Source organism: Myotis davidii, unplaced genomic scaffold (assembly GCF_000327345.1).
Source record: "Myotis davidii unplaced genomic scaffold, ASM32734v1 scaffold18, whole genome shotgun sequence".
Classification (NCBI taxonomy): Eukaryota; Metazoa; Chordata; class Mammalia; order Chiroptera; family Vespertilionidae; genus Myotis; species Myotis davidii.
The window spans coordinates 1,285,439-1,313,081 of NW_006292696.1; the positions used below are offsets into that span (position 1 = coordinate 1,285,439).

At 44.8% G+C, this 27,643-nt stretch overlaps 1 protein-coding gene across 1 annotated transcript in view; it reads left to right on the top strand.

Annotated features, from left to right (window-relative positions):
- HMGXB3 (HMG-box containing 3) overlaps positions 1-27,637 on the top strand; it is a 43,142-nt gene extending 15,505 nt beyond the window's left edge. Inside the window, exons 6-18 of the mRNA XM_015565612.1 lie at positions 2,115-2,290; positions 2,427-2,524; positions 4,465-4,563; positions 6,091-6,240; positions 10,014-10,315; positions 10,830-10,957; positions 16,213-16,344; positions 17,214-17,398; positions 20,897-21,116; positions 22,417-22,550; positions 23,546-23,662; positions 25,444-25,653; positions 26,598-27,637. Coding sequence (XP_015421098.1) covers positions 2,115-2,290; positions 2,427-2,524; positions 4,465-4,563; positions 6,091-6,240; positions 10,014-10,315; positions 10,830-10,957; positions 16,213-16,344; positions 17,214-17,398; positions 20,897-21,116; positions 22,417-22,550; positions 23,546-23,662; positions 25,444-25,653; positions 26,598-27,065 — 2,419 coding nt within the window. The 3' untranslated portion in view covers positions 27,066-27,637. The remainder of the gene's footprint in view (positions 1-2,114; positions 2,291-2,426; positions 2,525-4,464; positions 4,564-6,090; positions 6,241-10,013; positions 10,316-10,829; positions 10,958-16,212; positions 16,345-17,213; positions 17,399-20,896; positions 21,117-22,416; positions 22,551-23,545; positions 23,663-25,443; positions 25,654-26,597) is intronic.
- The last annotated feature ends 6 nt before the right edge of the window (positions 27,638-27,643 follow it).

The window sequence follows — 27,643 nt, forward strand, 5'->3', positions numbered from 1 at the left end:
CACAACCTCGAGGGTCTCATTAGATTTCTTGTAGATCTCATTAAGTTTATCGGCTGTTTCTAGAAAATTCTTGAAAAACCTTAAAAGTGTGGTTTTGAACTCTATATCCAGTAGTTTGCTTTCCTCTATTTCTGTCATTTGTGTCCTTTTTCTTTGTCTCTGCATTTTTTATGCTTCCCTGTATTGACAAAGTGGTTTTCTGTGCTGGGTGTCCTGTAGGGCCCAGTGGTTCAGCCTCCCCAATTACCTGAGGAGGACACTCTTGGTGCACCCCCTTCTGGTCTTTGTGCACAGTCTTGTTATAGTTAAGCCTTGATTGTTGTAGGAATCACTGAAAGGACTTGACCTCTAGGCCAATTGGCTGTGAGAATCAGCTGTGTCTGCAGTGGGAGAACTTCTCTGCTGGAGACACCCCTCTGGGGCTAGACTTGCTTCAGTGGGGCTTTGGTGCTCACTGAGTCTGCCCCCTGAGTGTGTCCTTTATGGTTCCACGGAGCTGCAAACTGGATGGTCCCACTCTGACCTCTGGGTTTCCTGGCTCCTGGATCTCTAGGGAGGTGCGAATCTAGCCTTTGCCTGAGGCTATCCAGCAAAAGCCTCCCTGTAGGGCTTGGGCCGGGCAGGCCCCATGGGATCAACAAGGCGGGGCTAGCAGTTATGGCTGCTCTCAGTCCTGCTCTCAGAGGCTCTGCTTCTCAGTGTCCCAGTAATCGCTGCAAGCCCCTCGGAGAGAAAGCTGCCCTTGAGTTCCGACCACTGCCAGACAGTCCCGCTTCTCCCGTATGAGCCTGGGTCCCTAGAGACTCTCCCGGAACTGGAGCTCAGAGCCTGAGATTCCCTCCCGATTGAAAACGACAACCGCGCCCTCAGCCGCCAGCCCGCTCTGCACGTACCTCCGCTCCTTAGTATTTTAATTCCGCACTTCACCTCCTCTGAGTCTCGGTATGCTTTTCTCTTTCCTTCTAGTTGTAGAATTTCCACTCAGCCAGCCTTCCTGTGGTTCTGGATGATGTCCAATCCATCCTTTAGTTGTATTTTTGAAGTGGTTGTTCGAGGCAGCAAACCCCGGTGTTTACCTATGCTGCCATCTTGGTTTCTTCCTCCCTTTCCCTCTTTTAAGGCTTGACTGGATTGTCCATGTAGCCCCTTCCAAGAGGGGGTTGTGGTCTTGTAACTAGAAGTCCTTACTTATTCATACAGTGGTTCACAATGGGGAACATTTTGCCTCCAGGGGACTTTGTGGCAATGTTTAGAGACATTTTTGGTTGTTACAACTGGGTCTCAGGGTAGGGGTTACTACCAGCATCTAGCGGGTAGAGGCCAGGAATGCTGCTACATATCTTACAATACATAGAATAGCCCCCACAACAAACAGTTTTCTGGCCCATATTAAAACTGCCCATGTTTAGAAATTCCGATTTATGTTATAATTTTAAAAAAATCTTATTGTTGAGTAGGAAATATACTCACATGGTTAAACTCAAAAGGTATAAGGAATATATACTGGAAAAAATCACCCTTCTGTCCCATCCTCAGTCATCCATTTCCATTTCTCGGAGACAGTCAGTATTCTCAACATCCTGAATGATATATTTTGAGATGGTTCTGTATCCTGAGAGGATGAAGCTCTGCACTTCAGACCTTTTGTTTGGGCAAGTGAGTCACTTTAGCACACATGGATTGAGGCCTTCTATGGTACAAGCTCTGTGCTCAATATGTGAGCTACAAAGATGAAAAGAACAAAAACGAACAGACTGTTCTCCTGGGTCTCTAAGTACTCTCATATGGGAGATTGATACACTCTAATTACAGGCAGATGAGATGTTACATTATTTAGGCACTGTTTTTGCACCTTTTTATCTTCATAATAACTCCATGAAGTATATGTAATTACTGTCCCATTTTACATATTAGGAACTTGAGGTTAACGGAAGAGTGAAATTACTTGCCCAGGGCCACAAACTACTTCAAGGTTTTATTTGAAGCCTTCTGTCTAAAGTTTGACAGTTTAACCACTAAATTATCCCTCCAATAAAGTGCTATTTAGAGACTGCACTTTTCTTTTTCTTTCTCTTGGTTCTGAATTTCTAGATTTTCCTTCTTGTTTTCTTCAGAGTTGACCTGATCACCCCTAGTCCCAGAGCTTCAGAGCTTAAAGGCAGAGCACGGGGCAAGCCTTCATTACTGGCTGCAGCAAGACCCATGAGAGCAATTCTCCCGGCTCCAGCTAATGTGGGCCGAGGCAGCAGCATGGGACTGCCCAGGGCCCGGCCGGCCTTTTCCCTGAGCGGTAAGGAGTGGGACAGACCTGGGAGGAGGGGCTGTCTAATGGGAAGGGGACAGGAGTGGGGGGTTGAGAATAGAGATGAGAGACTTAGGGAGACAGAATGCACTTAAGTTACCAGTTTGGCTCCTGGTTGTCCCAGATAAGACTCCCTCTGTGAGGACTTGTGGCCTGAAGCCAAGCACGCTGAAGCAGCTGGGCCAGCCCATCCAGCAGCCATCTAACACTGGTGAGGTGAAGGTAAGATGCATTCCCTTTCCTGAAGGAGCTGTTGCTCTGAGAACAGGGGTTCCACTTAGTGTCCTAAAGACATGCAAAAAGCAGGCCCTTATTCTTACACTGTGGACCTCTGGGAGGAGTTAGCATAAATGAGTTACTGCTTTTTAGTTCATTTCTTTCCTTGTTTTAAAATAAATGTATGTTTTAAAACTATCTAGAAATAATTGAAAACTTAGAAAAACACTTGCACAAGTAAAAATTAGCAAAAACACAAAGCACCCATGTACTTGTTATCCAGTCACCTATTGATAACGTATTAGTCCATTTTGCTTTATAATAATACTCGTGTGTCCTCCTATATATGTGTGTGTATAAAATATACATAAGTTATGGCCTTTTACTTCTTAATGCTCCAGTATGTTTCCTAAGAATAGGGATATTCTGTTACTGAAACACTGTTACAGTGTTCCAATCCTGTTAGTTTTACTCAATTATGTCCTTTATAGCATTTTTCTACTGGAGTACAGGGTCTGGACTAAGATTAGATACGGTGTTTAGTTGTCATGTCTCCTTAGCCTCCTTTAAAAAATGAATGCATGGTTCTAGAAAATATAGAAAATTCAGGTAAGGCAGAAAGAAAATAAGTCCCTTGAGATTCTGCCACCCGGAACTAACTCCTATTAATAGTCCAGTGTGTGCTCCTTTAGCCTTCAAGTCATTTTGGGACGTGTGTGTGTGTACTTCTTTAATACAATTTTTTAAACTAAAAAAATATAGCTCTTACTCTGTGTACTGGTTTGTAGCCAGTTCAGTCCAATTTAACATTATATAGTTACTTAAGATTTCCGAGGTGTCAAAATTCCATGTATTCAAGCACATTTATTCTTAGATTTATTTTTTAGTTCTTTTGCCATATGTGGCTAGAATAGTTATAATCAAAATTCCCTTAATCAGCATTATTCACCAGACTGCTTTTTGACCAAGATCCTCAATAGGAAATACATTTTTATATCACAGCCCACTAAACATACATACAGCCACACATTAAAAGTTTAATGAAGCAATGCCCTTAATTGTTCCCAGTGACTGAGGTGTTTTCCACTTCTTTTTTCAAAGTGCTAGTTTTAGCTCATTAAATTTCACAACCCCTCAGTGGATTATGGCTTAAGCTTGAAAACCTTGTCATGGACCAAAGTGAAGCAGGAAAATTTGTCTACCATCTCCTTTGCCATGTGCACTGTTGGGTAACTTCCTTTGTCTGATAGATCTGAATTTGCCACAACAAATACATCAGCTGGCTTTTACTGTGAAGGCTAACCTGCTTGTCATCCAGGTGTTGTCAGCACTGAGTGCACCACTTTGTAGATTTCCAGCCCTTAGATCAGTCCCTTTATTTTGTAAACTTCTAGTCTTCTCTATAAATAGCTTTCTTAGGTTTAAAAAATTGTTATTTGTTAAAATAAGCCCTTTTTCTAGTCTTAAACTTTAAATACATGAAATTTTATGTTCTGTAAATCAACTTAAATTCAGTATTACAAAATACTTATAATTTAGAATGCTTTCTTCATCTTTTCTTTTTTTAATTACATAAGTAACATCTACATTGAGTATAGAACATTTGACATTTTATAGATAGTGGTAAAGGGGAAACAATCATGATATTCTCTCACCCTTGAGTACTTTAGTGAATAATCCTTCAGACTTCTTTCTATGCCAACATTATTCAACCACATAGCTGTTAGATGCTTTTCTCCCTTGATAGTATTTGTAGATCTGATTCATAGTGTTTCTAATGTGCAGTGTTAGAAGCTGCACAGAAGAGTGTGGCAGTCTGTGAACCTGCTCATTTGGAGGATGGCTCTGCACATTTCCTTGGAAACTGTTCCCTCAAGCTATTTTTGAACACAGGATCTCAGGAGTTTGAAGTTCAGACACACTAAATAATTTGTTCTGATCCACAGCTACCAAATGGCTCAGCCAACAGGACGTCTCAGTTCAAAGTTGTAGAAGTCAAGCCTGATATGTTTCCTTCATATAAGTACAGCTGCACTGTCACGCTGGTAAGTGCAGCCTGGAGATGGGCCCAGAGGTGGATTGATTTTGTGGTTCAGGGTGAGTAGAGGTCTGGTGGGTGGGGAGTAGTAGTAGTCAGGAGTGAAAGGAGGGTCAGGGGTAGATCACTGATTCTGAAAGCCCTGTCACTAATACCAGTGAGAGCTCCTGGGCAAAGTAGCTAGATTTGTTTTCCCAGGAGAGATCAGTAAAGCTGAGATCAGGGTATTTCATTGAAAGTAGTTGGAGATGAGAATCTAGTCCAGTTTAGCGTTCAGCAATCTTTGGACCTTTTAGCCTCAAAAGTGTGTTCCATATACAAGTTTGGGAAATGTATTCTTCCTCCCCAAAATAGAATCGCATTCCATCCTAGTATCTTACAGGGTTTAAAAAGTACTTTTAGTAAAGCAACTTATTTTGTTTAGCCTGGCATTTTCCATCAATGTTTTCCCTTTCCCTCTTTTTTATTTTTAATGTAACACAGATGTGTGACTCTGGGGTCATTCTTTTGGAGGTAAGCATAGTGGACAGTGGAATAAACACTTGATGTCTAAAAATCCTAATCCAGAAGTGGACCTGGCTCTGCTGCTAGCATGCCCTCTGACCTTGGGCAAGGCTCTTTCCTTCTCTGGTCCTCAGTTTTTATTGTCTCTAACATGCTGCATTGGTTTCTCTTGTTCTTAACATTCTCGGATTTTGTTGATCCTTATGATGTCAACCAGCCAAATACCTTTGACAGATTCTCTGGCTAAGTTGAGTAAGATACATAGCTTTTGATAGAGCAGCTACATTTTTATAAATTCTTACCGGATAAAGAGTCCTTCACTCAAAAAAAGATGTATTGAGCACCTGCTGTGTGCCAGGCTTTGTGCTGGGGATTCAGTAGTGAACGAGACAGCGCAGGATGGTAGTTTAGTACGTAGCCTGGCCTGATCTTTAAGGAGAATGTGTCTCTTATCCCGAGATCTCAGGTTTCTTTTTCCAAAGGCTTAATTACTGCCTCCTGCATGCCGTGCATATTCTCGCCACGCCCTCCCTTTGGCTACCGTTGGCACTCTGGTTACCATCTGGTGAAAACTGCCCAGGACCAACCCTCTCTTTGACTGATTAGACAGCATCTCATCATAGGAGACTAAATGCCAGAGCTTTTAGCTGCAGTATTTTAGAAGTTCTATTTAGGCAGGGCTGGAAGTCTTTAGTACACCACAATCTCTTGCACTGTTCGTTAGAACGGGCCTGCTTCATTCTGCCAGCTGCCTGAGCCTTGGAGGCATTCGAATCTCTGACCTTGGACAGCCAACTCACTTGTTTGACACCGGGAGAAGGACTTGACAAAATGATACAGGCTGTATTAAAGTAAAGGGGAAACTGCAGAAAAGGATCTTGCTTCAACGCTCTTTGGAAATTAGTCTAAATCTGGTTTTGCATTTGCCTCTTTCTTCTCTGATTTATTGATAGCTGGTCATCTTGGTTCTTGGCTCTGTCCGGATTTAACTCAATTTTTAAAGAATTGAACATTGGTCTTACTTTTTTAGGATTTGGGCCTGGCTACATCAAGAGGCCGGGGGAAGTGCAAGAATCCCTCTTGTAGTTATGTCTACACCAACCGGCATAAACCACGGATTTGCCCCAGTTGTGGTTTTAACCTTGCCAAAGACCGGACTGAGAAAACCACCAAGGCTCTCGTGAGTTCCTTCCCCAAACACATCCCTTGGCCTTGGGTTGGGCTCTGTTAACAAACCTATTTTAGTAGAAATAAAAGGATGCCTTAGTACCTAGAGCACCAGAATTGGAAACAGGTTATAGATTCTGAACCTGGGCGAGTGCCTTCTCTGTGCCAGGGTGAGGGAATTGATCAGATACCTTGATCTCTGAGACCCTTCTGGCCCCATGAACCAAAGAGAATGGTAACACAGGCCTTAAATAGGATTCAGAAGAAGAGGTGGAAAGATTACATTCTTTTAGCTCTGAGGTCTGATAGAGGGCCTGTTAATAGCATTTTAGTAATTAGAGAATGCCAACCCTAAGACTAGATTAAATTGCTGCCTCTCACGTTCCTTGCAGAGCTTTTGGCTAATCACAGAGCTGTACTTTTAGCAGCCTTGTTAGCAAGCCTACTCTCTGAAGTTGAATCAAATTATTTGAGTGATAAAACACTTGGTATTCTTAGGGCTTGCTTTTTATTATTAGAACCAGGAAAAATGGGCTTTCTCAGAGGTTTTGTGAATTTCCATATGTGAGTTTTCTTAAGTGAACAGAAAGTGACAACATCTTTGGCAGCAAATAGAATGACTAGGATGAGAGTAATTAGAGGAATGTCAACTGATCTGCCTTGCAGGGGAAGGATGGCACATGGTCAAGGTCCAAGTTGGAGCCTGGCCACTCCACATCTAAGCTGGGTCTTGCAAAATGGGCAGGATTTGGGTGGAAGGGGAAGGCATGCTGTACTCATGGACAAGCATGAGCAAAAGTGAAGAGCCAGAGAGTTGGTGGGTGTTCACATGGCCAGAAGAGAGGGTGTATGGGGAGGAGTATGTAAAATAGCCTTGAAAGGCACGTCAGGGCCCTATCATGGAAGATCTTTATGCTAGACTGGGCAGTGTGTCCTTTAGTCCTGGGGTCCCACTGAATGTCCTTGAGCCAGAGAGAGGCCCAGAAGAAGTTTAGGTGAGGAGGGATACCTGTATGGATAGAACTGAGAAGCGGAAAGGACTGCTTCAAGCTTCAAGGTTTCTTTGCATATGGGGAGAGGCCTTTCTAGCAGGCGAGTCTCATCCCCTTGTCTCTAGGTCTGTTTCTGTGCTTGGAGTGGTATTCTGAGGTTACTGTCTTTATGAGAAAGGGAAGTAGACCTAAAGTCTGTGGACATTCATGGTTAGTGGAAAAAAACACTGGGAGTAGGAACCAAGAGACCCTGAGCTGGAAGCTTTTGTTTTCCCCATCAGGTGTATTAGATTTGGGCATTTTATTCTCAGGGCCGTGAGCCCTAGAGAAGACTCAGAATTGAGCATCAAGCAATGTATAACCCCCTGAAATAGCATGTAAATGGCTCCACAGTTTCCATCACATTCTGCTGTTCCACTGGTGCCCTCTGCTGGCACTGGTGCCCTCTGCTGGTGCCTTCCTGAATTCTCCATGTGTTTATTCGTTCCTCTTCATTAGCGTTTAATTCCTTTAGGAGACGAGAATCTCCTTTAGGCCAAGTATATCTGTTTCCCCTGTACCTTCTAACCCTGGAGCTTGCATACACAATACAATAATGTGTTGATCAGTAACTATGGAATGGAATTGCATTCTGTGTAGGTAGACGCTCTGAACATTCCTTTCTCCTTCTATAGGTGTTGGTTTGCAGCATGGAAGTGGGTGTTGGTCTCTAGGTCTTGGATGATGAGGTCACTTAACTTTCCAGGTCAGGCAGGAATTGTCTAGGGACCTCTTGCCAATTTATTTCAAATTCCACTCTCATTTATGTTCTTCTGTCTTTGACTAGCTAACTACACCAAGAACCCTCATCAGCCATTCCCTTACCCTCCAATATCCTTAATTTTAGGAGAAATAAATGTCATTATGGTTTTCTATAACATAAAACATAGGTCAGAAACTTGGGGACTTTGTGTGTATTGCTCTTTGGAGCCTCCTGGCAGCCATACATTTCCTATGCAATTTTTCTTGGGCTGTAATTAAGATTGCACCATCTTTGGCTGGAACAGTCCTCATTCCTTTCCACCTTCCAACTATGGTTCAGAGCCAAAGGATAGTATTCCTGCCAACTTATATCCCAGCCTATGGTTCAACGTAGTGATGACGGGGAACACACACCTCCCAGGGCAACGCATTTCTAGTGTTACTCAGCTCTTCATTCATCCTTTCAGGCATTTCATATACTGAATACCTACCCTGGGTCAGGTTTTTGAGGATATAAAACTGAGTAGGACATAGTCCCTTTGCATAAGGAGCTAATGGTCTAGTGCAGGCAAAAGAGAAGTAACCAAACTATTATAGACAGTGTAGAGGATGTAGTTAATAGAAAGCTTCTTTTATGAAGCACATAACTTCTACAAAGCAATGTATACTATGTCCAGCAACTATGAATTAGTATCTTTTGTGTACTCTGACCTCATGCAGGAATTGGGACTTAGTGGGACCTATACTCACTGAAGAGGGGAAACAGTGGTTTACCAACTGTGAGACAGTGCATTCTGCAATAAAGGAATGGACTCTGGGAGCATGGAGAAGGGAGTATTCAGGCTGCATTTGCACAAGGAACCTAATGAGCATTTCAGAACCTTGTTCCTGGAAGCCTCTGATTAGTATATAAAGTCTTCTTATACCTAGAAGCCACAAAGCATTAAAGATAAACTAGAGGCCCAGTGCACGGATTCGTGCACTGGTGAAGTCCCTCGGCCTGGCCTGTGCCCTCTCGCAATCTGGGACCCCTTTGGAGATGTTGGAGGCTGGGGCACGGATTCCGCCTGATCCCCGCAGGCCAGGCTGAGGGGTCCCATGCACCAGGCCTCTAGTATGCATATAAGATCTTTGGTTAATCTCTTCCTGGCCGCCCCTACCCCCTTCCTCTGAGATTCATCAGTCTGTTCTGTGTTTCCATGCCTGTGCATTGAGCATCTGCCCCCTAGTGGTCAGTGCACATCATAGCTACGGTTGAATGGTCACTTAGGCCAGTGATGGCAAACCTATGACACACGTGTCAGAGGTGACATGTGAACTCATTTTTTTGGTTGATTTTTCTTTGTTAAATGGCATTTAAATATATAAAATAAATATCAAAAATATACATCTTTTTTATACTATGGTTGCAAATATCAAAAAATTTCTATATGTGACACAGCACCAGAGTTAAGTTAGGGTTTTTCAAAATGCTGACATGCCAAGCTCAAAAGGTTCGCCATCACTGGCTTAGGCTTTTATATATATAGATTCTTTAATATGAATATTTGTTTATATATGAAAACTACCATTCATAGAGTTTTTATTGCAACCCAGGCACTGTACTAAGTGCTTTACTTACAATATCTTCTTTACTCTGTACAACAACTATAGGAGATTACTAGTATTTTGATCCTCCATTTCACAGGCAAGGAAATTAAAGCTCAGAAAGATTAAGTAAATTGCTTTGGGTCACACATGTACAGTTGTTAAATGGCATAAACAGAACTGAAGACCAGGTCTGTTACCCTCCAAATCCCCTACCTGGTGAATGTGAGCTGACACTTGAAACCTTTACTAAGAGATGTGTTGTGTATAGTCTTCTCATTTTATTGACAGAGGAACTGATTGCCAGAGGGAGAAAACACCTGCCATAAGTCACAAGTGAGTTATTAGCTGAGCCGGTTAGGAACCTAGGTTTCCCACCTCTCTGTCACTCACAGCCTCTCCTGATGTAGCCCACTCTGGCTCTTCTTGCCCCGGGTTCTTGGTGATCAATCCACTCTCTTCCCAGGAGGCAAGCTCAGCACTCCCAGATGGGCTGAGTGTCACAGAGCCCCTGAGTGCGGCCCAGAGGGAGATCCAACGCCAGTCCACGTTGCAGCTGCTGCGCAAAGTCCTGCAGATTCCTGAGAATGAGTCCGAGCTGGCCGAGGTCTTTGCCTTGATTCACGAACTCAACAGTTCTCGACTCATTCTGTCCAGCGTCAGTGAGGAGACAGTCACCATCGAACAAACCTCTTGGTCAAATTATTATGAGTCTCCATCCACGCAGTGCCTTCTCTGTAGCAGCCCATTATTCAAAGGGGGACAAAAGTAAGCAGCCCTTTCACATTTCCTGCCCCTAACTGCCCCGTCTCACTTGGCCTGTACAAACAACTTTCTTTCTTCAAACAATGTTCAGGCGGTAACCTTTGAATATGTTATTCTCTGTGTTTCTTAAGTTTCCCTTACTTTTCTGATTGTTAATTAATAATAATAATTAGTAATCATCTATTTCCATTGAAAAATGCCTGAAAGTTATTGTCACCAATTTAAGATTTAGTTTACATCTGGACTGCCCAGCATAATGCTTGGATTTGGGAGTTCAGTGGGATTGGTTAATTGGTAACAAATTGAGAATTATATTAAATTTGAGGGTGATTCCCCAGACCAGGTTCCAACAAAGTGGAACACTTACCTAGAAAAACGTGGGGCACAAGCTCTAGCACGTTCCTTTTCCTACTGTAGTAAAGTCTTGAGAATTTTGCTATTCATCACTGAATCTTGGAGACTAATTATTAAGAGGTTGATATTCCTTCTGTTTTTGTTGGTATGTTTTGGGTACTAGCTCCCTGGCTGGGCCTCAAGAGTGCTGGCTGATGACAGCCAACCGACTGCAGGTGGTGACTGCCCAGGTGAAGATGTGTCTGAATCCCCATTGTCTGGCCCTGCATAGCTTCATGGACATCTATACAGGTGGGTACGACCTTTCTTCCCTCAGTAGGCCCCCAAAGCAGGTTTGAGAACAGCCCCTGGGGTCAGACTCTGGTCCTGTGAGTCCTAGACCTTCTCTTAGATGGGGATTTTTCCTCCTGGATGTCTCAGCCCCAGTATACATGTACCTCTCAAGTGTTAGGATTATCCAGGATCTTTCTTTTATTATTATTAATGTATTTTTATTGATTTCAGAGAGGATGGGAGAGGGAGAGAGAGAGATAAAAACATCAGTGATGAGAGAGAATCATTGATTGGCTTCCTCCTGCACAGCCCCTACTGGGGATCAAGCCCATAACCCAGGCATGTGCCCTGACTGGGAATTGAACCGTGACCTCCCAGTTCATAGGTCGGCGCTCAACGACTGAGCCATGCCGGCCGAGCTCAGGATCTTTAAACAAAGTTACTTTTTAATAGATCATGATTGTAGAAAGACTGGAAAATGCTGACAAGTAGAAAGAGGAAACTGAAAATCAGTAGTAATACTACCATGAGATAAACACTTAACATTATGTCCTCTAACCCTAGGTATATCATTCATCACTGCAGAATATAAGAAAGTGTGGAAAGATTTATAGGTTTATAGCTTCTTTTCTTCCAACAAAAATGTGGTTGTGCTGGATTTGCTTTGGAATGTGCTTTTTAAAATTTAGCAGTACATACATCATTGGCATCTTCTTGTGCCAGGAAGTAGAGAAATACATGGCCATTTTAAAGAAGTGGCACTCCAACTTTGAGTCCTCTTTATAATTAAATCTTTGTGTACAGCCGCACTTATTTCCCTAGGGCAAATACTCAAAAGTGAAATTGCTGCGTATTCGCCCGTTTCCCCTCTGTTCATCAACATCAAACATTTATTGAATATTCATTATGTCCCAGTCATTGTGAGAATTTGAATCTTGAGTTTTATATGTATAATTGGGTGCTGAAGATTAAAAAGTATTTGTTATTTTGTCTTCAGAACCTTTTGGTGCCTGATTTTGAATTCATGCTTTCAGTGTCTTGCATTGACAGATTGAGTTTGTACTATTTTATGCTCTTGCCCACAGTTAATGGAATGCCATTTCCCTGCATTCTGTCTAGGCCAGTAGTACTTTAGGAATATATATAACAGTTTCATCATCCCAAAATACTGTCTTCTACTTACTTTTTGTGATCAAGCCCATCCTCTACCCCTAACATCTAGCAACCATTTGATATGCTCTTCATCTTTCCAGAATGTCATAAATCCAATAATAGAATGTAGAATTTCTAGTCTGGTTTCTAAGCATAAGGCCTTTTAGTCACTCATGTTTTTTAATGTGTCAATAGTTTGTTCCTTTTTATTGTTGAGTAGTTTTGCATTGTAAGCAGCACCACAATTTGTTTATCTGTTCACTCATTGCAATTGAAGGACATTTGGATTGTTACTAGGTTTTGGGAGTTATGAATAGAGCTGCAATAAACGTTCATGGGCAAGCTTTTGTGTGAACATAAATTTTCATTTCTTTTTGGTAAATACCTAGGAGTCAGATTATTGCTGGGCTATATGGTAAATGTATGTTTAATTTTATAAGAACTTTCCAAACCATTTACCTGATTATATGTATGTACCATTTTGCATTCTCTCCAACTATGGCTGAGAGTTCTGGTTTGCTCCACTTGCCAGCACTTGGTATTGTCTATTGTTTGTTTGTTTTTTAACCATTCTAATAGGTATGTGAGTGGTTTTTCATTGTGGTTTTAATTTGAATTGACTTGATGACTAATGTTGATCATATTTTCATGGGTTTTATTTGCCATTTGTATTTGTTCTTTGGTGAAGTATCTGTTTGATCTTTAACTCATTGAATTGGGTTGTTCATTTTCTTACTGTTTAGTTTTGAGAGTTCTTTGTATATTCTGGATACAAGTCCTTGCCAGATAAGTGATTTGCAGGTATTCTTAGGATCTTTGACTTGTCTTTTCATTCTCTTAACAGAATCTTTCACAGAGCAAACATTCTTAATTATGATAAAGACCATCCTTAAAATTTTTGTTGTTGTTTTATCAATTTTTTCTTTTAGGGATTTGAGAGAGGAAGGGAGAGAGAGAAACATTGATCACTTGCCTCCTGTATACGTCCTGACTGGAGATGGAACCCATGTCATAAGTATGTGCCCTGACTGTGAATTGAACCTGCAGTCTTTTGGTGCACCAGACAATGCTCCAACCAATTGAGCCACCTGGCCAGGGATAGAAATATGTTTGTTTGTTTTTAAAATATATTTTATTGCTTTTCCACAGAGAGGAAGGGAGAGGGACAGAGAGCTAGAAACATTGATGAGAGAGAAACACCGATCAGCTGCCTCCTGCATACCCCCCACTGGGGATGTGCCTGCAACCAAGGCACATGCCCCTGACCGGGATTGAACCCAGGACCCTTCAGTCCACAGGCCGACTCTCTATCCACTGAGCCAAACCGGCCAGGGCTAGAAATATGTTTTTGATGTTCTATCTAAGATTTCTTTACCTGGGTGAGAGTCATAAATATTTTCTTCTAATAGTTTTATAATTTTTGTGGTTTACATTTAGATCTGTGAATTAATTTTTGTAAAAAGTGTGAGGCTCAGATTGAGTTCATTTTTTTGTTTTGGCCTGTGGACCTACAATACCACCATTTGTTGAAAAGTAGTCCTTTCTTCAATGAATTACCTTCATTTCTTTGTTGAAATCAATTCATCATACACATATGGGTCTATTTATGCATTCTATTCTGTTCCTTTTCTTTATGTTTACTAGAGGCCCAGTGCATGAAATTTGTGTGTGGGGGGGGGCGGGTTGTTCCTCAACCTGGCCTGCACCCTCTCCAATCTGGGACCCGCAGGGATCGGGCCTAAACCGGCAGTCAGTCATCTCTCTGGCAATCTAGGACCACTGGCTCCTAACCACTCACCTGCCTACCTAATGCCCCCAACTGCCCTCCCCTGCTGGCCTGATCACCCCTAACCCGCTGCCAGCCTGATCTTGCATCTAACCCCCTGCCAACCTGATCTCACCCTTAACTATTCTCCCCTGTCAGCCTGATCTCGCCCCTAACTGCCTCTGCCCCGGCCCCCACCACCATGGCTTTGCCCAGAAGGAAGTCGGACATCTGGAAGATGGCCAGTTGATCCGGTCTAATTAGCATATTACCCTTTTATTAGTATAGACTAGAGGCCCATTGCATGAAGAGATTCGTGCAATAGGCCTTCCCTTCCCCTAGCTGTCAGCACCAGTTTTCCTCTGGCACCCGGGACCCAAGCCTTCGCTCCAGCCGGAGCCTTCAGTCTTCACAGCTCCGGCTGGAGCCTTCAGTCTTTGCTCCTCCACCTCGCCCCTGCGTATGCAAATTAACCGCCATCTTTGTTGGCTTAATTTGCATACTCCTGATTGGCTGGTGAGTGTAGAGAGGGATGGTCAATTTACATGTTTGTCTATTATTAGGTAAGATTCTTTTGTCCCTATCACACTCTCTTGATTACTATAACTTTATAGCAAATCTTAGAATTAGGTAGTGTGAGTCTTTCAACCTTGCCCTTACCTGAATTGTTTCCTGAATTGTTTTGGCTAGATTGGTTCCTTAGCATTTCAATATAAAGTTAAGAATCAGCTTGTTAGTGTCTACAGAATCTTGCTGGAATTTTAATTGGGATTGTATGGAATCTATATATCAATTTGGGGAAGTTTGACATGCTTAAAAAATATTAAATTGTCCCATTCATGAACATGGTCTGTCTCTCTGTTTTATTGGGCTTTCTTTTACTTATTTTATCAGTGTTTTATACTTTTTAGTGTATAGGTCCACACATGTTTTGTTAGATTTATTTTTTTAATAAATTTTTATTGATTTCAGAGAGGAAGGGAGAGGGAGAGAGAGAGAGAAACATCAATGATGAGAATCACTGATCAGCTGCCTCCTGCACGCCCCCCACTGGGGACTGAGCCCACAACCCAGGCATGTACCCTCAACCAGAATTAAACCTGGGACCCTTCAGTCTGCAGGCCGATGCTCTATCCACTGAGCCAAACCAGCCAGGGCTAGATTTAAACCTAAGTATTTTTTGTAGTAACTTTTTATAGATTATTATAGTTTTAAAAGTTTGTCAATTTAATAGGTAAAAGCTGGTATATAATTTCTTAATTTCTTGTATTTCTTTGATTACTAAGAAGATTGTCTATTTTGTGTTTTCTGTGTGTGTGAGTGTGTCTTTTATTTTCTCCTCCGTGAATTTCTCTTGTGAATATTTTCATTCTGTTTTGGGTTATTTTGTTGACAGAATTCTTCCTCAGTTTATCAGTTATCCTTTTTTTATTTTAATTGGTTCAAGTATAACTTTATTTTTTTTTATCTTTATTCTTGAAAGTATTACACATGTCCCCTTTCTCCCCCATTGACACCCTCCAGCCCAGCCCCCAGCACCCCCACCCCCAGGCCTTCAGCACCCTATTGTCTGTGTCCATGGGTTATGCATATATGCATACAAAGTCTTTGGTTGATTACCTCCCACTCACCCTCACTTTCCCTCTGAGATTCCTCATTATCTGTTGTCTTTAAAATTGTGATTTTTTTATTTTTTGTTTTAATTTTTATGTAATTATTGTTTTGATCTTCTCCTTTATGGCTTCAAAATTTATCATGCTTAGAAAGGGGGGGAAAGGGGGCATGTGTAATACTTCCCTATTCCTTATACAAGCATATAATTCATAGTATGCTTTTGTGCAAAAATACTATGTAGCAAATTTTGGCTACAAATTTGTGCATTATGTATTGTGCAGATGTAAATTCACCCTTTTATTTGTCTTAAACTGACTGCATTTAAATTTCTCTGAGTCTTTTATCTCAAAATTTGGGTGGTTTTATAGCCTGTTTCACATTCTCCACACACCTCTGGGCTAAAAGATACTCCTGGTCTTTACCCTTGGTGCAGCTGTGAGAGGTCATGAGGACTGAACTGGGTGGTAGGAAGATGTTCCTTTTTTTTCTTGTCTGTATTTTATTATTTGCTTTTTTCATTTAATAATGTATTATGGACAACTTCATGTCATAGCATTTAGGTCTACCTTATTCTTTGTAATGATGCAGAGTTTGCTATTATATGAATGCACCAGAGTTTGCTATTATATGAATGCACCATAGTTTATTTAACTGTTCCCCTACTCGGCATTTAGTTCCCAATTTTTTGCCATTGTGGATGATGCTATAGTGAATTTCCCTGTTGCCTTTTCTTAACCTTCAGGTCTCTTTAATGTGGGGAACAAGATGCTAGTGAGCCTGGACTTGCTTTTTGCAATCCGAAACCAGATTAAGCTGGGAGAGGATCCCAGAGTGTCTATCAGCGCTGTTCTGAAGTCGGTGCAGGAGCAGGCAGGTAAAGGTTGGCTCCCTCCCTTCCCCAAGGTTAGGTCTAAGCTCCCTGGGAATTTTCAGTGATGGGCTTTAGTTGAAAGAGTCCTCTTGGGGGCAAGGCTGATATTTTGAAAAGGAGACATTTTTAGCCTCGTAACACTTCTCTTAAATTTCACAAATGCCAAACTAAGTTTAGAAAGCGTGAGTCCATGCATCCAGGGACCCTCAGCATGAGGCTAAACTGACTTTTAGAAGTTCGTCCTTCGGTCATAGGTAGACTTGACCTAACTGCATGTTAATCAGACTCATTTTGAATACACAGTTTCTGAAGGTCCCAGGGCTCATGCTGAGGGACCACCCTCCTTACTATTAGAAATTATTTCTGTTTGTCCTTTTCCCATCCCATCCCATCCATTCTTACAGACTCCAGTCCTGCACTTTTCCTGCTCTGAGGTCAGATGTATTAGAGCAAAGTTGCTAGAGCCAGACAGGCAGGCTGGTGCTTGAGTCTCGGCTCTGCCACTTAGTGTCACTGTGATTTTAACCAAGTTATTTTCTCTGTGCCTCAGTTTCTCCAATTATAAAATGAGGAAAATAATAGCTCCTCATTCAGAAAGATATGAGTTAAATGAGAAAATTTGAAGCTCTGCACATTATCTAGTGCCTAGTAGGTGCTTAGTACAGGCAGACATAATTGATTGGAATTGCCCTCCAGGTTGCCACCTGAGCACTTGAAGGCCAGGATGCTTGACCCTTGGAGTGGTTGGTACTCTTGGGTGTTCTGCAGGAGAAGCCACCGCAGAATTACTATTCTTGCTGACCATTAGCTCATCCCCAGTGGCTTCGGGGTCTTTTTCTGTGATCTACTCGGAGCTCTTGCTTTTCTTCCAGAGAAGACGCTGGCCTCAGAGGAGTTAAGCCAGCTACAAGAGCTGCTGTGCAATGGCTATTGGGCTTTTGAGTGCCTCACTGTCCGGGACTACAATGACATGATCTGTGGCATCTGTGGTGTGGCCCCCAAAGTGGAAATGGCCCAGAGGAGTGAAGAAAACGTGCTGGCACTGAAGAGTGTGGAGGTAAGTGCCTCTCAGTCACTGTGGGTAACATTTAGAACTGTCCTCACACTTCACTGCCACCTCCTGCATGATATATGTCCCCAGGGACAGACGACTCCAGTCCTGTCCTGTGTGAGAAGAGAGGCTTTTTCCTGCCACCGCCCAGGTTTTCATCTAAGGAAGATCAGATGGAAATAGAGGCATTTGTTATTCAACAAACTTATCAAACATGAACTGGGTACACTTTTTAGATACTTGGGAAATAACATTTAAGAAAAAACCCACAAAGTTTCCTGGTTTGAGTAAGCAGGAAACAAACATTAACAATTTATTATAATAATAAAATATATGCCTATATTATAAAGAATAAATTATAAGAAACGTGGTAACAATGAAACCAGGGTGTGGTGGGAAAGGGAATTCCTCTTTTATAAAGGGTAGTCAGGGACAGCCTCTCTGATAGGAGGGTGTTTGAACAGAGGTTGGAGCCCATGTTTTCTGGGGGAGGAACATTCCAGGCAGAGGGAGCAGGAAGGTTCTAAGGTGGGTTTGCAGGCATGGTTGAGGAACAGCAAGGAGGCCAGGGTGTGGCTGGCATGTGTGGGCAATGGAGAGAGTGGTAGGATAGTGAGGTTCAGGAGGCCAGACTCTGTGGGATCGTGTGGGCCATTTTAAGGATACGCTGTAGAAGAAATGAACGTCTCTTAAGGGTTTTGAGGACCTGATCTGATCTGTTATCTTTGTGTGAACATTTTTTAGTTAAGAACCTAACACCAAACTCAGGTTTGCATATTAACTCTAACAAATATCCAAGAAACCTGTGATTCCAATCATAGAAGAACAGCAAATATACAACTCATTGTATAAGGCCATATAACCTTAAAGCAAAACCAGATGTTTACTATAATAGAAAAAAAAATGGGACTGATTATACTCATGAAGATAGATGTTCAAGTCTTGAATAAGATAATAGCAAATCAACTTTAACAACAAATAAAGTAATCCATTGTGACTAAGTTTATTACAGGAAAGCAAGATTGCTTCAATATTAGAAAATACACTAATGTAATTCATTACTTAACAGATAGGAGAAAAGCCATATGGTTATTTCATTAGATGTAAAAGAGGCTTTCAATGTTGTTCAACACCTGTTTATGATAAATCTCTTAGCATACTGGAAATAATAGAGAATCTTCCTTAACCTAGTACAGGGGTTTAAAAAATCCCATAGTTTGATTAACTCTTCCCCACAGTCATGTGCCGTTAGTCCGAGTCTGCACATAGTCGCTCTGGGGTTCATGGATGTTCTGAGTTTCCATCTCTGAACTCTGGCCACAGGGCTGGAACAGAAAGTGACTCCTAAGGCACCAGGCCTGTAGCTCCTCCTGTTCACCACCAGGGGAGGTGTGGGCTCCTCTGAGAAAAGCTTTAGCCTGGCCAGCTGAGCATATTTGAGATTTAGTTCATATTCTCCTTTTCTTCCCAGTTAAAAAAAAAATTCATGTTGATCAAGTATTTATACTTGAAGAATGGTAGTGTATAATAAGACATATGAAGACATACTGCATGCTGGAGTTTTCTAAGTGTTTCTTGTAGATAAAATAAAACGAAAAAAATTTTGCTTCTGTGTGTGATCTCACTGGGAGGCTATTCTACATTCATTCAAATCTGCTTACCTAATGGTAATATTAACAGTAATGCAGCTGTGATTTATTGAGCATTTTATTACAGATGCCAAGTTCTTACTCTGTGCTCAGTGCTTTAATTATACTGACTTCTCACCCAATTCTGTGAGATTTGTGTAGATGAAGGGACTGAAGCCCAGAGGATCTTGCCCTCGCTCATTCAGCCAGGAAGGGTTGGAGCTGGGACTTGGCCTCGTTCTGGTTGTCTGACTCCGAGTCTGAGCTCGTAAGGGCTGCCATGCTCACCTGTACCTGCTGGGTCTCTGAGCTCTGATTTTTCTAAACACATTGGCCTGCAGAGACTTTAGTTTCCAGAATAGACAGAAGCCCCCTTCCCCACAAGGCTCATGGCTCTTAGTCCTCCCAGGGCTCTTGCTTCATGGAGTAGCGTTCCCTTCATTCTCAGTGTGCATGAGTCTTCTCTTCCATGGCATTGTTATTTCTTTCTAGAGACCAGGGCTTACTTTATTTTCTCCCTTTTGTGCATGAACAGTGGTGTGCATGTGGGGAGAAGGGGGTAGGGGTATCCTGAAGTTACTGACAAAGCTTAACCCCTTCCCCAACAATTTTTTTGTTAAAAACGTTTCTTTTTCAGACTAATTTTTTTATTTTGGTTCTATATAGTATTTTTGATGCTGGTTATGAAAACAGTTTGTAACTCGTCTTCCTATAAACCATATTTTTTTTACCATATTTTCTTAGTATACTCGTCGACGACTGAAAAAGAACATTTTGTGAAAACGAGTATACACGTTTCTGCCGGGGAAGGGGTTAAATATGCAGTTGTCTATGAGGAGACCGCCGGGTTGGCCCCTTCCCTCAGGGACTGTATAGAGGAGGACCTTCCGGACTAATGACAGCAGCCATGTCAGTTGCTCACACAGCATACTTAGTTGGCATTTCTTGTCCCCTGTTCTTTGTGAAGAGGGTGGGTTCAGTTCCTTATGAAATTGTGGTGGGAGACTTTGTCATGTACTCACAGCATGCGCTCGTGCCCTGTGAGGTAGGGAAGGAAGGGGGAGTGAGATGGGGAGATAGATGTGTAGAGCAGTGGCCCTCAGATTAGTGGACATAGGAATTACATTGGACAATGGCTCTCAGTCTTATTAGTGTGGAGGGCTTGCTTGATTTAGTAGGTCTGCAGTGGGCCTGAGAATTTGCCTTCCTAACGAATTCCCAGGTGATTGATGCTTATGTTGCTGGTCCAGGGGCCACACTTTGAGAACTGTGCACCTGGGGAATCTGTTTAAAGTTCACTCTTACAAATATAGTTCATACAGATTGACATGTGCCCTGGTATAAGCATTGATAAGTAACATAAATGACTGTTCCAGGTAATAGGATCTGAGTCACACTTTGAGGACCATATAAGGGGGATGCCAGGAGAAAAACTGAATAACACAACTACTAGGTGCCTACAATAGATAAGTAAGTGCTGCATGAGGTAGAGGAGATAGCTGTGTTCTGGCAAGGCCTGGAGGCCTTCTGCAGGAGGTCAGGGATCAACAGGGCCTTGGAAGTGGGTAGAATATCACATTTTATTCCGGTGATTCCTGCCAGCCAGTATAGGCATTAAGGGCATGGGCTTTGGAACTAGACCTTTGTTCGCATTCCGTTCTACCTTTCTCCAGTAGTCTCAGACACCTCAGGCTTGTATGTGGCAAAAGACAATTAGGTACTGAGATGTCAGGTTTGGGGGCATCCCAGCAGTGCATGGCTGTCGTAAACCCCCTCCCCAGCCTTAGTTGCCCTGAGCAAATCAAGAGGGTAGGCTTTTGTGTTGCTAATATTCTGTGGCTCCTACAGTTTGACCTTTTTTATCCTGACCTTTTAGTTCACCTGGCCTGAGTTCTTGGGCTCTAGTGAGGTAAACGTGGAGGACTTTTGGGCCACGATGGAGACAGAGGTGATTGAGCAGGTGGCCTTCCCTGCCAGCATCCCTATCACCAAGTTTGATGCCTCTGTTATTGCCCCCTTCTTCCCACCACTCATGAGAGGAGCTGTGGTCGTCAACACTGAGAAAGACAAAAACCTGGATGTACAGCCAGTACCTGGTAAGGCCACCTGGTGGCTGACTGGGGTCAGGGAAGGGCCCAGTCAAGAGTCTAGAACATTGTCCATGGCAAGATGCACAAAATGGCAGAGCGGGAGCCAGGCCCACCCTGGGCTCCTTCTGGAAAGAGATAACCTGTGACAGATCCCCTAGAGATGAAAGTCATGGTGTGGAGGTTTGAAGTGCTGCCAGCCATATTGTATAGGACTTAATCACATAGCCCATTGTCAGCCTTCGGGGACGCACTGTGCTGAATAGTGGAAGTCCTCCGAGAAATGCTGATAAGGCTCCAAACCCAAAGGTTCTCACTGAGAAGTGTAGCGGGGGAGGCCAGAGAGTCTGCTTTTAAACAGTCTTTTAGACAGTTTTACAGACGAGCTGTTGAGAGCATAGGTTTCTGACCAAAAGTTTGAGTCCCAGCTATGCCACTTAGCCTTAGTAGCCATGTGACCTCCATCAAATCCTTCATTGCCCTCAGCCTCTGTTGCTTCATTCACAAATGGGGCATGATATGGTTACCCATTTCCTGGGCTGTTGTGAAGATAAAGTGATCTAATTAGAGGATAGCTTTCTACTTTTTTAAAAAAAAACTGCAACTCACAGTAAGAAATAGGTTCTGCATTACGACCCAGCATGATACTCATAAGTAGTGTGTGTGTATCTGTAACGAAAGCAAAACTTTCATAAAACAGTATTTTCCTTACCAAGTGCATTATACTTTGTTTTCTATTTTATTTCATTTTTAAAATTCTGGATATGACCCACTGAAGTGATTTTTCTCAGTATTTAATATGTTGTGATCCACTGGTTCTCAAACAGTGCTTCCTAACATTAGATCTGAGACCCACCTCCCGTTTGCTGCTTCAAGGCCCAGGAAGTGTTTTTTAAGCGCCCCCCCCCCTTATTTCTGTTGATGAGGCAGGTTCAGGAACAGTGTATAGAGAGCTTTTTAAAATGGGAGTTGCTGCTTCTTGTTGCTGTGGCTGTGGTAAGCATCTGAGATCTTGATGCTGAAAAACCTTAACAGGTTAAAGCTGGCCCATTTGGGAGTTCTTTGCAAGGGCACTCTGCCAGATATATCTCCCAGATGTTCATGGGCACAAAGCAGTCTGAGAAAGTCATAGACCTGCCTTGAATCCACCTCTCCCAGCACCCAAGGCAGAGCTCAGGGCAGAGCCTGCTTCTACTCCTTGCTGTATTGTAGGCCTTGCCCCCTTGCTCTCATCCTCATGCATCAGCTACTGCCCATGACCCCTGTGGTTGAGGCAGTGCCCTCCCCTCAGCACTGTTGTCTCTTGCAGGCAATGGCAGTGCCTTGGTGAGGCTGCTCCAGGAGGGCACCTGCAAGCTGGAGGAGATGGGCTCCTACAGCGAGGAGGAGCTGCAGCAGCTGCTTAGGCAATGTGGTGTCCCCTTTGGGGCAGAAGACTCTAAGGTGAGTGTTGGGTAGCAGTAGACAGGGATGTTGGGAGCAGGCTGGTGGTCCATTCTTCTGGGCAGGAATATGAACACCTGTGACTGGGCACCTGTGTTGGACAGAGGATGCTGGCAGTCAAGAGAGGCCTGGGAGATAGTTAGCAGTCAGATTGTAACATGCATGTGAGACCTTTCCCTCCAGTCAGTTCATCTGTTGATGGTAGTAGGTTCAGAATCTGGGGTTGGGAATCCTGGTCTCCTGCCTACTGTGTGTGACCTTGGGTAAGCACCTTATATTTCATATATATATTTCTTTTTTTTTCATATATATATTTCTGAGAGGACGGGAGAGGGAGAGAGATGGAAACATCAGTGATGAGAGAGAATCATTGATTGGCTGCCTCCTGCATGCCCCACACTGGGGATTGAGTCTGCAACCCAGGCATGTGCCCTGACCAGGAATCGTATCATGGTCTCCTGGTTCATAGGTCAACGCTCAACCATTGAGCCATCCCAGCTGGGCAGAACCTTATATTCCTGAGCCTTGGTTTTCTCATTTTGCAAAGTGGAAGTAACTAAAATACCGACCTTGAGAGATTGTTGTCAGGAAGGCAGGCACTTTGCACAATGCCTGGGAGTCACCAATCCAGGTCCTAAAAAGTGAGTGCTATGACAGTTCATAGAGTGTGTGTGTGTAGGAGGGCTTTATTTATGCATTATTTACTTCCCTTCATACTGATAAAGCTGTTGAACATGTTATGTTTCCTTCAAGTTCATACTCCAGCATTAGCTTCTCTTTGAAGCTTTCCCTGTAAAAAGCTGGAACGCAAGCCTCAGAGTGGCAGCTCGGTCAGTCAGGCTGGCTCTGTCTGTGACCCTTCCTCGGGGCCCTCCTCTCTACCTAGAGGACGTTGGGATTCTCTCGCGTTGGGTGTTGAAGGGAGCATGTGGTGCTGTGCGCAGGCCTGGTCCTTTAGCATTTACTGCTGTTTTTAAACTTGACTTCTGCTCCAGGACCAGCTCTGCTTCTCCTTGTTGGCCCTCTATGAATCTGTACAGAATGGAGCCAGAACCAGACAGCCCCCGCCTCATCTCACCGGGGGGAAAATCTACAAGGTGTGCCCTCATCAGGTAAGAGGATAACAAGGAGGAGCCTGGGGTGAACTTGCTCATGACGCATTGCCCGCAGCCTGAGCCAGCTCGTCCTGGGGGAGCTGGCACTTAGCTCACGGGCAGCCTGTGGAATAGTCCACAGGTGTCAGGTGCCACACTCAGGCCAAGTGGGGAGCCTGGGTTGTCATCAGCGAGTGTTTATTAAGCCCCCTACCATGTGCTGGCCCCGCCTTCGCTGTTGAGGGTACAAAGGTGAGGAACGATGTCTTTCCTTCCTAGTTGACCTCATTTTAATGAGGAAACAAAGTCACCGCAGCTTGTGGTACAAGGGACGTGACAGTGAGGGACCTCCTGTCCATGTGACAGCCAGAGAAGGCTGAGAGCCCAGAGATGAGTGAAGGAAGGAGTGTCCCAGCAGAGGGAAGAGCAGCCACGCAGCCCTCAGGAGGGAAGCCTAGTGAGCCAAGAGAAGGGCGGCTGGAGGGGCACCAGAGACCAGATCATGTAAGGCTTTGTAGGCCAGAGTAACAGTTTGGATTTTTTTCTGAGACCAATGACGGACCCATTGAAGGTTTTGAAGAGGAAGGGAGAGGGAGATGGGATGGACATGGCCTGATTTTGGTTTTAGGGAGGTCACTGTCTGTCTGTAGAGGGTGTGGAAAGGGCAGGCACCGGGGTCGCTCTGGAAAGGTCCTGCTGTTTGACAGAGTAGGCACAGAAACACACTGGGGCCGTGGTCGGCAAACTTCACCTCGTGAGCCACATGTGGCTCTTTGGCCCCTTGAGTGTGGCTCTTCCACAAAATACCACGTGCGGGCGTGCGTACAGGGCGATTGAAACTTCATGGCCCATGAGCAGAAGTCGGTTTTCAGCCTGGGCGAGTCTATTTTGAAGAAATACTGTTGATATTTGGCCCTGTTGACTAATGAGTTTGCCGACCACTGCACTGGGGTATAACACCCCATGCACAAGCACTACATAGTGGGGTGTGGGGGCGGGGGGCGCTGGCAGAGCTTCAGTTCACGGGGATGTGCGAGTGGGCAGGGCGACCTGCAGGTCGTCAACTCCTTCAACAAAGCTGTGTCTGAGGGAGATGCTGGATTCCTCCACCCTGGCAGAGCAGAGCATGCTCCCAGGAGTGTGTTCATGTGACTGGGGCCATCTCATGACAACACAGGAACAGATGTGAGAGCTAGAGGTCTCAGGGCTGTGATGGAAGAGCCATATCACTTGGAGGTGGCAGCCAGGTCTGGTGGATGTGAAGGTGAAGGTGGAGGCAGAGGCACCAGTGTACACAGAGCTGCCTGGCTGGGGGGTGGGGTGGGAGGGCGGGGAGGCGTGCTTGGGGGCCCAGTCAGTGGAGGTGTTAGCCTGCATCAGGGTCTGGTGGGGAGCTGCTTTGAATACAGATGCCTTGGGTTTGGGGTGTATGGCCCAGGAACCTGAATTTTTAACCAGCTCCTAGCTGCCGGTGCTACGCAGCCGGGTTAGGGAGGCACTGGGCTAGGTGGTGGTACTGGGTAGGGTGATGTGTGGCAGGGTGGAAAGGGAGGGTGGAGCAGATGACCTGGGAGTTTTTAAGCCTCAGCTGAGGACCTGACATTCCCAACTCTCCTCTCAGGAGGTCAGGGATGAGCTGGCGACTTCATTTAGGGACAGAAGGAAGACAGAAGCAGAATGTTATGGGCTCTGGCAGGATGGCTGAGGCTTCAGTCACAAAACCTAATTGTTCATCTTCCTGGGAAGAAGCCATTGAGGACTCCACTCAGTCCTGAGCTGTGCCCTCCATCTACCCCTAGGTGATCTGTGGCTCCAAGTACCTGGTGCGGGGCGAGAGTGCCCGGGACCATGTGGATCTGCTGGCCTCTTCCCGCCACTGGCCACCTGTCTATGTGGTGGACATGGCCACACAAGTGGCCCTTTGTGCTGACCTCTGCTACCCAGAGCTGACCAATCAGATGTGGGGGAGGAACCAGGGCTGTTTCTCTAGCCCCACGGAGCCACCTGTGGTGAGTTTTCTTCTGAGGACCCGGAATAAATTCTGCAGGTCATGTCTCCCCGCCTGGTTCTTCGGGAAGGCCTTATCTCCAGCATCCTTTCTCCATCAGTATTTGCCTTGATGATCTGGAACCCTTTACTCCATAAATTTTACTGACCAGCCTCTGTGTATGTGTGGCCACAGCATGTCACTTAGGGTGCCACCGTTACCTTAGGAGTCAAGGCTGCCTTCCTGATAAGCCTAGGAAATTGCCTCCTTTGATAGTCATCATGGACACTGATATACTAGGCCCCAATCAGCCCCGTCTTGGATTTAGCCATGAATATACTGCATGGCATGTCTGTTATGATCTGGAGGCACAGTGGCTTAGAAGACACCTTATCCAACCCTCTCCTTTTATTAAAGGGAGGAAGTAAGGCCCAAAGTGGGAAATAGACTTGTCCAATGTCACACAGCATGTTCGTGGCAGAGCCCTTTCCCTGTGTCTTGGTACATTGTACCAAGCAATGGCTCTTAACAGAGGCATGTGCCCTCCAAGGCCAGCTGAACCCTGCACAGATAATAGGAGAAGGGCATCATTGTCACACTCACCTTTTCCTTACTCCCTGGGGCTCAGTGGCTGTGGGGGCTTGTGCTGAGCACTGCAGGAGACGTCTGAGCCTCCGTGGGAGCCACTCCCTCCCCACTGCCTTGCAGCCCTGCCTCAGCTGACCAGGCACGGCCATAAACAGCAGCAGCTCAGTTAATCCAACATCTGCTCTGGTCACTGTCCCCGTTCTCACATGAGGAAACCGAGGCACAGAGATAGAGGAGAGGGGACTTGCCCCGGGAGGCCCGGTATGTGCTGACAGGAGGATTTAAACAGGGCTGATGACCCCACAGCCTTCACTCTCACCCACTACACAGGTCCCACCTGTCGTTCCCTCATGTCAGAATGGCTTCTCTCTCTTCTAGAGTGTGTCCTGCCCAGAACTCTTGGATCAGCATTATCCTGTGGACATGACGGAGGCCGAGCACTCTGTCCAGCACCCGGTCACCAAGACTGCCACACGGCGCATCGTCCATGCAGGCACGCAGCTCAGTCCTGGTGACTCCAGTGCTGGGCACCACTCTTTGGCCCTGTGTCCTGAGTTGGCACCCTATGCAACTATCCTGGCCTCTATCACAGACAGCAAACCGAACAGTGTCCGCCAGCGGCCCATTGCCTTTGACAATGCCACCCACTATTACCTCTACAACCGCCTTATGGACTTCCTCACCAGCCGCGAGATTGTCAACCGGCAGATCCACGACATTGTGCAGAGCTGCCAGCCTGGCGAGGTGGTCATCCGCGACATCCTTTACCGCCTTGGGGTTGCTCAGATCAAGACGGAGACAGAGGAGGAGGGTGAGGAAGAGGAGGTGGCCGCAGTGACAGAATAAGTCAGGCTTTTGTACAGGGCCCGCACCATCTCTCTCAAGCCATAGTGATGCCCTTTCCCAAGGCAGATCCATTCAGGGGACCGGCAGGAGCATTCACCTGTAGGGAGGGCCTCTGATGCTGGCACTGACCAAAGAGCTCCCATTTTCTGAGCACAGTGGGGCCTGGGATTCTTGGTTCTCACCTTCTGGGGGTCAAGAGAGGTACCAGTACACTCCAGCCCCGAGAAAGCACTTGGAGGACATAGTATATTCAACAGAGGGGAAGGGAGGCTGAGGGAAGGCTGCCTGGATCAGGGCCAAGGTCGCCCGATGGGCTAAGGCGGAGTTTGGCACCAAGTGGGCAGGCTGCTAAGGTGGCCCTTCCCGCCCCTGGGAATGCTACTCCACAGCCACATGAGCTCCTCAGCCTGTTGCCTTTGACTCAGGGCCTTGGGGGCCTCCTTAGCTCTAGGGACCCCTTTGGGCTCCCCCAGAGGAAGGACGCACGCACTTCCCTCCTGCTTTTCCCACACCCAAGTCTGGGGGACAGAGGAGGGAGAAAGCCACAGCTCTCTTCCAGGACTGCCTCTGCCCGAGCT